General features: G+C 57.0%; 1 protein-coding gene across 4 annotated transcripts in view; it reads right to left on the bottom strand.

Moving 5' to 3' along the window:
- Nucleotides 1-12250, bottom strand: part of CCDC88C (coiled-coil domain containing 88C) — a 126988-nt gene that overhangs the window by 36399 nt on the left and 78339 nt on the right. For all 4 annotated transcript variants that reach the window (XR_009531696.1, XM_060095723.1, XM_060095726.1 and 1 more), the window contains 4 exons: nt 11622-11766; nt 8349-8533; nt 3434-3571; nt 927-1970 (listed from right to left, as the gene is read on the bottom strand). Coding sequence is in view for 3 of the 4 variants with exons in the window: in XM_060095723.1 (XP_059951706.1) it covers nt 927-1970; nt 3434-3571; nt 8349-8533; nt 11622-11766 (1512 nt within the window). In the remaining variant the exon portion in view is untranslated. The remainder of the gene's footprint in view (nt 1-926; nt 1971-3433; nt 3572-8348; nt 8534-11621; nt 11767-12250) is intronic.

Below are 12250 nucleotides of genomic sequence, written 5' to 3'. Positions count from 1 at the left end.
GTGAGCAGGGGCTACTCTTCTTTGCGGTGCGCGGGCTCCTCATTGCGGTGGCTTCTCTTGCCGTGGAGCACGGGCTCTAGGCACGTGGGCTCAGTAGTTGTGGCATGCAGGCTCAGTAGTTGTGGCGCACGGGCTTAGTTGCTCCGTGGCATGTGGGATCTTCCCGGACCAGGGCTAGAACCTATGTCCCCTGCATTGGCAGGCAGATTCTTAACCACTGCGCCACCAGTGTTATTTAAAATCGTGGGAAAAATCAGAAACAATCTAAATGTCCAGAAAGCAATCACAGTAAGTCCATAAAATCAATACCTCACTGCCATTAGAAATCATGGCTTGAAACCTATTTAATGTAATGAGAAAAAGTATAGTAATAGAGAGAAACAGAACAGGTCTAGGATGGAGAAGGTAGGGTATCAAGTGTGTGTATACACAAACGCACAAGGAGAAAGAAGAAATAAAATATGCTGAACGGGCTTCCCTGGTGGCGCAGTGGTTGAGTCTGCCTGCCGATGCAAGGGACACGGGTTTGTGCCCCGGTCCGGGAAGATCCCACATGCCGTGGAGCGGCTGGGCCCGTAAGCCATGGCCGCTGAGCCTGCGTGTCCGGAGCCTGTGCTCCGCAACGGGAGAGGCCACAGCAGGGAGAGGCCACGGCAGGGAGAGGCCTGCGTACCGCAAAAAAAAAAAAAAAAAAAAAAAAAAAGCAAAGCTGGACTATTAGCCCTGGTTATCTCTGGGCCGTAAGATCATAACAGGTGATTTCCACTTCTTCTTTATGCTTTTGGGCCTCATTCTGTTTAGAAGCAGGGGACAAATGCCAGGGGCCTCTCCTTGTCTCACCTCTATTGCAGAAGCACCTGCCGGGCAGCACGGTGACCCTGCCCACCCCCCACCGAAGGGGCCGCCCGCCCCCGCCCCCGCCTCACCTCCCTCAGGGTGGTCAGTGTCCTCGTGTGCATGGTGACCTGCTTGGTGAGGTCCCTGTTGTCCTTCTCCAGCTCCTTCAGCTTGCCGGCCGCATCCCGGCAGCGGGCCAGCTCCTTGTCCAGCGCGCGGCTCTCCCTCTCGGCAGCGGACAGCTTGGCGGAGCTGTCGTCCAGGACGGCGTCCTTGAGCTCCACCTGCTGCCACAGACGCCGGGCCTCCTTCTCCAGCAGCTTCTTGTCTTTCTCCAGCTGGGCCACCTCCTGCTCCAGCGCCTTCCGGTCCTGGCCGGCCCGCTCCAGCTGCCTGTTGGCGAGCCGGAGGGCCTCCAGGTCGCGCTGCAGGGCCTGGTTCTCGGCCTCCAGCTGCCCCAGCTCCCGCTCCAGGGCCTGCGCCTTCTGGCCACCGCTGTCCAGGCTCTGCTGCAGCCGCAGGTTCTCGGCGCTCAGGCTCTGGTAGCTGAGCTCCAGGCGCTCCGACTTCTTGCCCAGCGCCTTCAGCAGCTCCACGCTCGTCCTCAGCTCCTGCTTCTCCCGCTCCAGCTCCTGCTTCTCCCGCTCCATCTGGGCCACCTTGGCGCCCGTGAAGCGCATGGCCTCCACCATCCTGCGCAGCTCCAGGTTCTCCTCGTCCAGCTGCCTGTTGTCCAGCTCCAGGCCGGCCAGCTGCACCTGCACGTTCTGCAGGGCGTCCAGGGACTTGCGCAGCTGCCGGTTCTCCAGCGCCAGCCCGCGGCTCTCGCGCTCCACGGCGTCCGCCCGCTCGCCTGCCGCCTGCAGGGAGCTCACCCTCTGCGCCAGCCTCCCCTTCTCCTCCTCCAGCCGCCACAGCTCCTGCTGCAGCTCCTCCGCCCGCCCCGCCTTCTCCTGCGCCCGCTCCAGCTCCAGCCTGCTCAGCCGGCCGCTGGCCTCCGTCACCGTCCCCTGCGGGGCTTTGCTCTCCTGCTCGATGTCCTTCGCGCGGGCCTCGCTGCTGACCTGTGACCTCTCCCGCAGCGTCCACACCGTCTGGTTGAGATGGTCCTTTTCTTGTTCAAGGTCCCTGATCTGCGGGAAGACACGACGGGAGCGACAGCGGCTGCTGCACAAACGTATTTCGGTGAGTTGGGGCTAAAGTCTGATTTAATCTGGGGGACTAAAGCATAGGCCCTGAAAGACCATCCCATCATGTACCCCAAAAACATCCTAACGGTCCTACTGTATAGCACAGGGAACTATATCCAATAACTTGTAATCATCTATAATGGAAAAGAATCTGAAAAAAGAGCGCGCGCACACACACACCCTCCCCCCCTGCCGAGTTGCTTTGCTGTACACCAGAACTGAACTATACTTCAATGAAAAAAAAAAAAAGTAGTCCTAACGTTCCCAGGGGTTAATATGGACACAAGGTGAAGAGCATGGAGACCCCCACGGAGACAGCACGGCGGCCAGGATGATTCAGAAACATAAACCCCATCTCTCTCCCTCTCACGTAAAACAACGATAGGGATTCCCTTGGTACGTTTATCGTGGCCGCCACCTCTGTGGGCTCCCCTTACGCCTCTCCCCTCCTGCAGCCCCTGTACAGGATCCTCCCTCTGCCCTGGACACCCCACCCCCACCCCAGGGGTCTTCAGCATCACTGGCTCCCCCTCCTTCTCCAGGGCTCGGCGTGAGCAGCTCCTCAGGACAGCCTTGCACCAGGGCTCCTCAGCGCCTGCATCCAGCAGGGTTCTCTGCATTATTCCCTCAAGAGCACACGTCTGAAACTGCCTTGCCTGTCACCTGTCCTGCCCTCTACGTAAGCCACATCTGGGCAGAAGCCCTGTCTTTTCACCAAACGTGGCGTCATCCCATTCCCCCCATTTCTGCTCTAAATCAGAGGCTGAAATACTCAAATACTGGATACCCCAGGCTCCCTCGCAGGTAGCGGTGGTCACGTGTTGGGTGTGGCCAATAAGACGTGACAGAAGGTCCCGGGAGGGTTTGCCTCTGCCCCTTGCCCTCCACCTTCTTCTTCCCGTTCCCTGAGGGTGTGTGGCAGCTACTGCTAAGACCGGCAGAGGGAGGAGAGGCCTGGCCCCTGCACGGCATCACAGAGCCTTTGCACCAGCACTGGACTGCCTCCTATCTGGGACTTCTTGTGGTGTGAGGCTAACAAACCTCAGGCGCTCAGCATGACACTGTGGACGTGTGGAGCTGGATCATTCTTTGTCACACGGGGCTGGTCCTGTGTGTTGCAGGACATTTAGCTGCATCCCTGGCCTCCACCATCCACATGCCAAGAGCATCTCCTCTCTCCTCCTCAAGTCATGACAATCAAAATCGTCTTCAGGTACCGCCAATGTCCCCTGCAGGGCAAACGTGCCCCCCACAGCTGACTGAGAGTTGCTGGCTTGAGCTGCAGCGAGGCTAGGTACCTGGTAATACACGTTTTCCCAATGGATTCCCAGGAAATGGCTAAATCCTGGACTCTCCCTCCTGCAGGCAGGAGTTCCAGGAGAGGGATCTGTTCCAGGGGTGCCTACCTGCCGGGCTCTGTCAGCCTTCAAGGTCTCCATGTCGCTCTGCAGCTGTTCTTTCTCTTTGATCAGCTCCTCACTCAGGGTCTCCAAATCCTGGTTACTCTGCTTCTCCCTCTCCAGCTGGGTCTGTAACTTCTCCATCTGCAGACCCAAAAGACCCAGCCGGGCAACAGTTGGCTTCACGAAGTGAACTACGTTTTTTTTTTTTTTTTTTTTTTTTTTTTTTTTTTTGCGGTACGCGGGCCTCTCACTGCTGTGGCCTCTCCCGTTGCGGAGCACAGGCTCCGGACGCGCAGGCTCAGCGGCCATGGCTCACGGGCGCAGCCGCTCCGCGGCATGTGGGATCTTCCCGGACCGGGGCATGAACCCGTGTCCCCTGCATCGGCAGGCGGACTCTCAACCGCTGCGTCACCAGGGAAGCCCGTGAACTACGTTTTAAAACAAATCCAAAACTCATCAGCCCCACGGAACACTTTAATGGGCCTTTTCTCAAGGGAAAGTGTCCAGGCGTTGCTCTGAAGGGACCTCCCTGCCCCCTCGACCCTCAGCTCCTAACCCACGACTTGCATCTCCAGCTCACGGGCACCACCAGTCAGCCTCCTCCCAGCCCACCTCTCCTCACCCTCACTGCCATGTGCCCAAGTGCCTCCGGGCTCCCTGCTCCCATCTCAGGACTTGTCCGCTTTCCCAAGGGTCAGACCACACGCCCGGGGCCACCACCACTGGATGTCCTACGGGCTTCACTTGGTGACATTCCTATTCGCCCAGCTGCTCAGAGTGGTCTTCTGCTATGTCCCTCCTTCCTCTTTCACCCTCCAGTAACTCTGTCCCCAAGTCCTGCCCCCTCTACCCAAGCCGCTCTACCGCCACTGCCTGGCTAGGGCCGGGCCACCTTCCCTCTGGCCTGGACAACCATCCAATCACCTCCCTGACACCGACCTCTTCTGCTGGGGTCACCCCGCCCGACCTTCCTAAAACATGAACTAGCTACTTCATCGCGTCTAACACCTGGATCAGGTGGCAAATCCTGATCCTCACTCAGCAGGTCCAGGGCAGGGCCTGAGATTGGGCTCCTAGGCGATGCCCGTGCTGGTGTCTGCACCGCGAGGGCTTCAAGGCTGCTGGTCCCCTTCCCGCCAACGCCAAAGCCCTCAGCGTGGGGGACTGGAGTCGGGAAAGAGGCATATGGCTCTGGTGTCACAGGGACAGAGTTCAGAGTCCAGTCCCTCCCTACTAATGACGTCACCACGAGCAAGTTTCTGTAACTGACGCAGGACCAGCGGCGAGCATCCCTGAGAGCTTCTGTCACTGTGCCGTGCTCGGCACGCGCCCAGCAGGCGGCGGGTGCAGCAGTGTTCGCTGCCCCTCCCCCACGAGAGCTCTGGGCCCGGCCACCCACAGAGCTCCTGACTAGCCGGTCTGCATCTTGACATGGTCCTAAATGATCCTCAAGTGCTGGTTCGGGATGGCTGTTCTGAAAACATAGATTGCAAAGACCAGATGGTTCTCGAAGCTTTGAAAAGATCTTGGACCTCGGGCCACGACCCTGAGATGCCCAACGACCCCCGTGAGCAGCAGCTCTGAGCCCGCTGCAGTTCGGCCCATCTGGGCCGGGGCCTTGCGCGGAGAGGTTTCCAAAGCTCCCGGCAGGATCGCTGCTCTAAAGCAGGCTCTGCGTACTCGTCCTTGGCTGAGGGGCACCCTGCCTTCCTGGCTCACAGATCTGGGAGCCCTCAAACCCTCACAGGAGGAAGCAGCAGGCAAGCTTCTTCCCCTACCGGCGGGGAGGCTGGGCCGAGCTCATACTCCTACTGTCATGTCACGTAGTCAGGACCTCAACCCCCCTGCCCCAACCCGGGGACCCCAGGACTGGGGAGCCCCTCCCAGCTGGGGTCGACAGGAAAACACGCTATGACACGGCAAACATCTGAGTGGTTCTCAAAAGCAGGAACGTATTTCCAATCCTTCCTCATCTCTGCCCCACTTCCCGGCACAGGGCCTGGGACTCGGCAGGGCACCAGGGATCACCTCCCATGGCAGAGCCTACATCTGAGACGACGGCCTTGGGGACTAAAGGCAACGAGCAGCTGCTATTATTAACCAAGTACTCAGGAGGACACTGGGCCCAGAGGGGCTCAGCGACTGGCTTGAGGCCTCGAGGACGGGTCAGAGCCGGGACCCACCCCCACCGTGGCCGACCCCCCAGTCCTCACTCACAGTCAGGGGGGCCTGCTGGCTTTTACCCCCAACCTTACTGTTAACAGCCTATCCCTGCCGCCCCTTCTCTCCCAGAGGAAGGAACATTATTCCAACCTTTGCATTTCTCGTTGCTGTTGCTTCTGGTCTAAAGATGCGATCTCCCCGGGTCCCACACCCACGCCATCTCTCTCCTTTTCTGGTTCTTTTTGCCATGGAACCAGAGCCCATCCCCGAAGGACCCCGGTGCCCCTGGGGTGAACTTGCTGGGCTGAGATGTGGGCTGGCTGCAGGCCTTCCAGCCCTGAGAGGTTTCCTGTCCTTCCTCCTGAAGCTCCTGGCTTGGGCTGCAGGTGCCACTTCGGGTCCCAGAGCACATGGGTGCCGGGGGCCTGACTCTCAGCCCCAGGCTGTTCTTCCCTTCTAGCAACAGGCCCCCACAGGGCTGCCCGCTTCCCCTGAAAATAAGGGTTCTTAACTTCTTGGCTTAAGGAATAAACTCGTAGGACATCAACGCAGATTCACCGTCGCAGGAAGGAGGCAGCTTCTCTAAGGTCCATGGAAGTTTTGCAGGTTAGAGGAGAGGATATTAACTTCAGGGAACTAGGGTTTCCACAGACTTTTCAGACCTAAGCAAGCTCGCAGCCTGGGCTACGCTTGGGGTGTGCTAAGAGCCAGCCTGGCACCAGCGGGACCTGGGGGTTCACTGATTGACTGAGGAGTGTCAGCTGGGCCCCAGACAGGCCACGTGGGGAGGTGCCGAGGAGGGTGGGATGGCTGAGGCTGGAGGAAGGAAAGTGGGGTGAACTGAGCTGGATTAGGGTCCAGTGAGCCCTCCAGCTGGGGCTGAGGCGTCCACCCATCCAATGGTAGGGGGCACCGTCAGTGCTGGGCTCTGGGGGGGAACCACGCCTGCTGGGCCAGGACAGGTTTGGTCAGGCCGCGGGCAGACTGAGCAGGTTGGGGAGAGGCGCTCTGGCGGGCGGAGGGCCGCCTCCCAGGGATCCCGGCACCAGACACAGGACGGGCCTGGGAACTGTGGCACCTCCCTCCTGCTGGGGAGTCTATGCCAAGACATGCCTGCTAAGGACCGTGGCAGGAGAGGGCTGGTGTCCCACCAGGGAAGTGACCCCGAGAGGAAGCAGGAGGGTGGGGCCTGAGAGACAGGGGGCTGAGGAGTAATGCCGGGCAGGCAGCCCCCACTGCCATCCTGTTTGTGCAGAGGAGGGGCCAGAGTGAACCACGAGGGCGGGGAAAAGCGTGAGGGGTCATCTCAGAGGGCTGCTGGGAGCTGGGCCAGCGCTATTACATTGCGGGCTTTCTGCAGCAGACCCGTGAGGACCCACGGAGTCAACGGTTCTCATCTTTCTAAAGGCTGATCCTTTTTTTATCTTGGCCAAGGTCGAACTGCCACTTATAGACATTTCCCGTGCTAGGGCCATGTGAATCTAAAAAACCTAAACTGTCTAGCTGCCTTCCCCATGCTGTTCTACACTGAGAGACACGGCATGAGATGGGGTGGGGTTTTCTATTGTCCTACGAAGACAGGACAAAATGCTTGTCGGCTGAAAGGCTGCATGGCACACAATGCTTCAAAGGGACAAGAAGAGCGAGTACTCAAGCCTGGGAGGTCCCATGAGGGGGCTCCAGAGACCAGTTCACAGAAGGAGGGGCTGTCCCAAGCCTCACACAGAGATAAGAGACCAGCACAGCCAGGACCAGCGGAGCCCAGGTCTCTCCCTGCAGCCCGTGCCCCTCCCACGGCCTGTGCAGCAGTGAAGGACACTAGCAGGACTCACGGGCAGGTGGGACACCCGATAGCACCAGGCCTGCACAGCGGTCAGCAAGCAATGGGGCTTGTGTCCTCTTCCTCAGCTGGACTCTGGCAAGTGGTGTGCTTGGAGACCACGATGCAACTGCGCCATCACAATGTGGCCTAGGTGTTCTGAGGCCCTCTGACCTGGAGTGACCAAGACTTGGAGGCGATCCCTAGCCTCTCAACGGCCTCTTCCTGCACCTGAGACTGAACCCCCAGTGCAAATGGGGGGGTCCTCCTAACTGTAGAAGGAAGACTGCTCTGTAAGCCTCTGTCTGTTCTCCCAGATGTCTGGGTTCTCCTGTGCTCCTGGGAAGACCCAGCAGCTGTCCTGAAAGGCAAATACAGTTCAGCCATCTCTTCTTCCCCATCTCATAAACTGAGAGGAAGGAGTGAGCACTGATCCTGTTTTACCACCAGCAGTGCCCTAAAATGCCCATCGATGGTCCCTACTCCCCACACACGCAGGTATGTCTTACATCACTGCCTCCTCTCCCCTGTGACCCATCCTATGCTTTTTCACAGTCCACTGGTTTCTTTTCACTGAGCCCTTACCACGTGCCAGACTCCTTACAAACACTAGCTCATGGAGTCCATGCAACATGTATTAGGTGGGAAGCCCACTAACCCCGTTTCACAGATGAAGACAAGGAGGCACACAGAGGTCAAGTACTGTCCGAGACATACCCTCAAGGCAGTGCAGGCACAAGCCACGCTGCCTCCTGACTCCTCTCACCTTTGCTCTTGTTCTTCTATTATTGTATAATTAACTGCAGCTGCACTGGCTTCTGCTTTTCTCCCAGCGGTGCATCCTCACTGACACGACTGCCCTGCCTGGCCACTGCCTAGTCTCTCTAGGGCGGACCGGGCTGGGGGAGGGGTGTCCACCCGCCTAGGCCGGGTTACCTTCTTGTTGAGCTGGTGATTCTCCTTCTCCAGCTCCCCGCACTTGAGGTTGCTCTCCTCCAGCGCCAGGGACGCGTCCCGCAGCCCCTGGATGGTGCTCTGGAGGCTCTGGTTCTCCTTCTCCAGCTTCAGGATGCGGCTAGAGGCGCACTCGTTCAGCTCAAACACAAACGACTTCCTGGAGGCTGAAGCACAAAGTTGAGTCAGGCCCAGGATCCAGGAGCCTCTGCTTCCGGCCATGAGCTGGGGCCGTCGGGCCCCCATGCCCTAGGTTTGAGGGCCCTGGGAAGGGCTCCCATAGGTTGGCTGGGTGCCCCCCATCGCACATGCTGGCGTCGCTGTTACTGCCTCCAAGTCCCTCAGGCAGTTTTGGTCCCTCTGCTGGCTCAGCTGGGCCCAGAGCGTAAGAGGAAAGCAGATTACAGTGAAGAAGCCAATGCAAAAGTTAAGATTGTGTTAACTGCTGGGACCTATTTCTTACCAAGCTGCTAACCAAGCTGACCGACCGTACAACTCAAGGGTCTTAGAGCCTAACAGAGATGGCAAATAGGCGACATGTTCTGTGCCAGCTCTGAGAGTCGTGGAAGTCTGGGTGGCTCAGCAGGAGGGGCAGGATAATCGACTAGTTATGTCTGCCACTGGTGGTAGAAGGCTCTGTGGGCACGTATGCCCAGTACCTGCCATCCCTGAACAAGGTCCTTTGGGCAGAGATTTCATTTTGTAATTTCACGATTACATTGACAAAATATGAGATGGTACGTGTAAACTGCTTTAAAAATTCTAAGTGCGATGAAAATATAAGCCAAAGATAGAAAAAGAGAGATTATCTACTCTGCTTTCTTTCAAAGAGCTCGAATACAAATGGAGAAGGGGGCCTAGACCTGAGAGTCACGAATCAGAGTTCTTAGCTCCTTCCTGCCACCAGCAGGTGCATGACTTTAGGTAAGTCATGGGGCTTTTTCAGGAGGAGAAAGGAACGTGTATGAAAGTCCTTGAAAGAAGTGGTTGGTGTTGTTCCGTCCCCGCCTGTCCCATCAGTGCCACGGACTCAGCTCTGGGAGCCTTATGACACTGCTAAGAGGGCTGCGCCCCGACCTGCTTCTTACTCATCACCCCAGGGGCAGGGGTACATACCGGACGATGGCTTCCATAGTGAGCACATCAAGCTAGAAACAAGTGTGTGTGTTCAGATCCTCCGGGTGATCGCAAGGATTAAAAGGCATGTGCCACCCTCTCTGAGTTCTCATCTTCCGCCGAGGATAGCAGTTCAGACCCAACAAGCTTGAACGTCCTCAAGACCCCAAGCAACAACAGGCAGTGAAGCAGTGGAGGTGGACAGTGTCCGCGGCTCTGACCCAGGCCCAGCGCTGATGCACATAAGCACACATGCTTGCAACATATGAAACTACGCTACAAATGAAACAAACCTCAACTAAAACTCAGCTAATTCTCAGCCTGGGATCACTGGGACAGTACCTTGGCAGCATTCATGAAAAAAGAACATTTTCTAATCGGGGTGAAATATATTTAACATGAAATTTACCATTTTAAAGTGTACAGTTTTGTGGCATTAGCTATATTCCCACTGTTGTGCAACCATCACCACTATCCACCTCCAGACTTTTTCATCATCCCAAACTGAAACTCTGTACTCATGGGGACTAACTCCTAAGGTCCTGCAAGTTAAACAACAGCATTGACCACAAGCCTCCTTTCTTCTTCCATAAAAGCCAGTGCTTCAAAGACTATTACTATGACACAACAGTTTACTACTGAGTGCTATGCTCATTAGCACCCCCAAGCAGCCAGAGTGATGGGATGTGTTTCATTAAGACCCTGGCAACAAGAACAGCTGCCCCTTATTGTTGGCCGTGGGCCAGGCATGGCATCACGTTTCACTGTCTCCTCCTATGAGGCAGCTTCATTACCCCCATTTTGCAGATAAGGAAACTGAGGTCTAAAAGAGGTCACCCAGCTAACCTCCAGTGGAGGAGCCAAGACTTTAAGCCAGGTCTTTCTGAATCAAGAAGGCAGCACACCACCCATGCAGAAGTATATTCAGGCTCTGCCTGCATCAGGCCTTCATTCAAGTCAATGTTCATTAGCTCCCAGCAAAGCACCAGGAGTTGGGAACACCAAGAATAAACCATGCTCACTGACCTGAAAGGGCCCACAAACTATACTGAGTAGTCATCTAAAGGGGGGAGGCTTTCTGACCCCACAGGTCACCCTGGTTTCTAACAGAAATACTCTCATTTGGTCTGGGACGGTCCCAGGAGGCCTGCACCACTTCCCTGCTCCGCCAGGGGGCAGTGGTCCTCCCCGATGGACCTGTACTCCTCCCAGAGCCGGGAATCAGGGTGACCCCACCCTCAGCCCCCCGCACAGTGTGCGGGCACCGAAGCACAGATACGACTAACTTCCCTCACGGATGAGCAGTTTAATAAGCTGATTTTTTGTTTGGAACTGATGGGACCCCTCGAAGAGAAGACGTTTCCAGCTACAGTCGACGACCTGGCCATTATTTGTGGGGGGTGTTTATCAGAACTGAAAAAGCAGCCCCCAAACCAGCCAAAAGCCCCGCCTCGCTCTCTCCAGCTCTAAGTGAACAATACCAGGGGCACGTGTGCTATTTCTGAACACAGGAACTGGCTTATTGTTTGCTGGGCGCCGAAGCTTCCTGCTGCGGTGCTGACTGCTGCTCCACCCACTTTCCCCTGGCCGACACCCCATCTGTCTGCGCAGGGGCAGCGGTGCAAGCATAGGAGGGACAAGGAGAGGCCTGGGTCCTGTGAGAAGCAGCCTCTTAGCAGCGCCCACCCAGAGAGACAGAGAACAGACTGCATCCGTCTTGCCCAATTATGCAAATGGATGGAGGAAATAATGCCCAGGGTACATTTCTAGTGGGGATTAGTGACGACTGGGGACGTCTCCTGCCATCCAGAGCTTTCAACCGTCCACAGACAGGCCTATGATGTCCTCCGGTGTCAGCGTGCTGTAATCTGGAAGCTCCTGGGACCGTCCATATGGGAACTGGGAAACCTGGCAACACTTGATTTGTGTTTCGTGTCCTGACATCAAGGCTGCCAGACCCCTCATGTTCTCCTTGGGGAGAAGGGTAATGAAACAGTTCCAAATGGCACTTGAAGGAAATCCTACTTACTTGGGGTGAATGGATGGCCTGACACGGAAGATATAGAGCTGAGGGCTCCGCTCCTTGGCTGAGGAAGCGGCCTCAGCCAGGCTGGCTCCCAGGCACCGGGCGCTACCTACCGTCGGACAGGTCTGCGTTCTTGGACAGCTGCTCCAGCTCCCAGCCGAGGTGGGCGGATTCGTTCATGCTCTGCTTCTGGGCAATCGCGAGGACCATGTTTTCTTCCAGCAGCTCCTCTATTCGCTTCTTGTCCGTGTCCCGGTCCTAGTGCAGGAAGAAGGACGGAGTGAGAACGTGGCCGGGGGGCTCCTCTGGACAGGCCCCGGCCCCTGTGCATCCACCCTCATTCCCCGAGGATGAACGGACCCCAGGCACCTGCTCACTTCCCTGCACAGAAATGAGTCCAACACAGGGCCCAGCTGTGAGAGTTACAGCCACCGAAAGATACCTTGACTGGCAATGGAGGTGATAATAGAGCCGAGGTCTCTAACTGAATGCTGCCTGAACAAAGTGACTTACGGCCCAGGGCTTTAGAGCAAGTACCATGGTGACAGGTTGCTTCCAGGCTCTAGGGCACCTAACGTGCCTTGAGACGCCTGTAAAGAAACTCACAAATCACAGCCCAGCCCACGCCATAAAAGCCAGCAGAGACCCTTCTTGCAGAAGACACGCACGTTAGCTCATCTGTACAGAAAAGCAACCCAGAAGTACCGTCCTGCCCGTCTGTGGGCGTTCAGTGGTGCCCACC

The sequence above is a fragment of the Mesoplodon densirostris genome, chromosome 4, assembly GCF_025265405.1.
Source record: "Mesoplodon densirostris isolate mMesDen1 chromosome 4, mMesDen1 primary haplotype, whole genome shotgun sequence".
NCBI lineage: Eukaryota > Metazoa > Chordata > Mammalia > Artiodactyla > Ziphiidae > Mesoplodon > Mesoplodon densirostris.
Note: the sequence above shows the minus strand (reverse complement) of the source record. Positions and strands in the feature narration are given on the sequence as shown.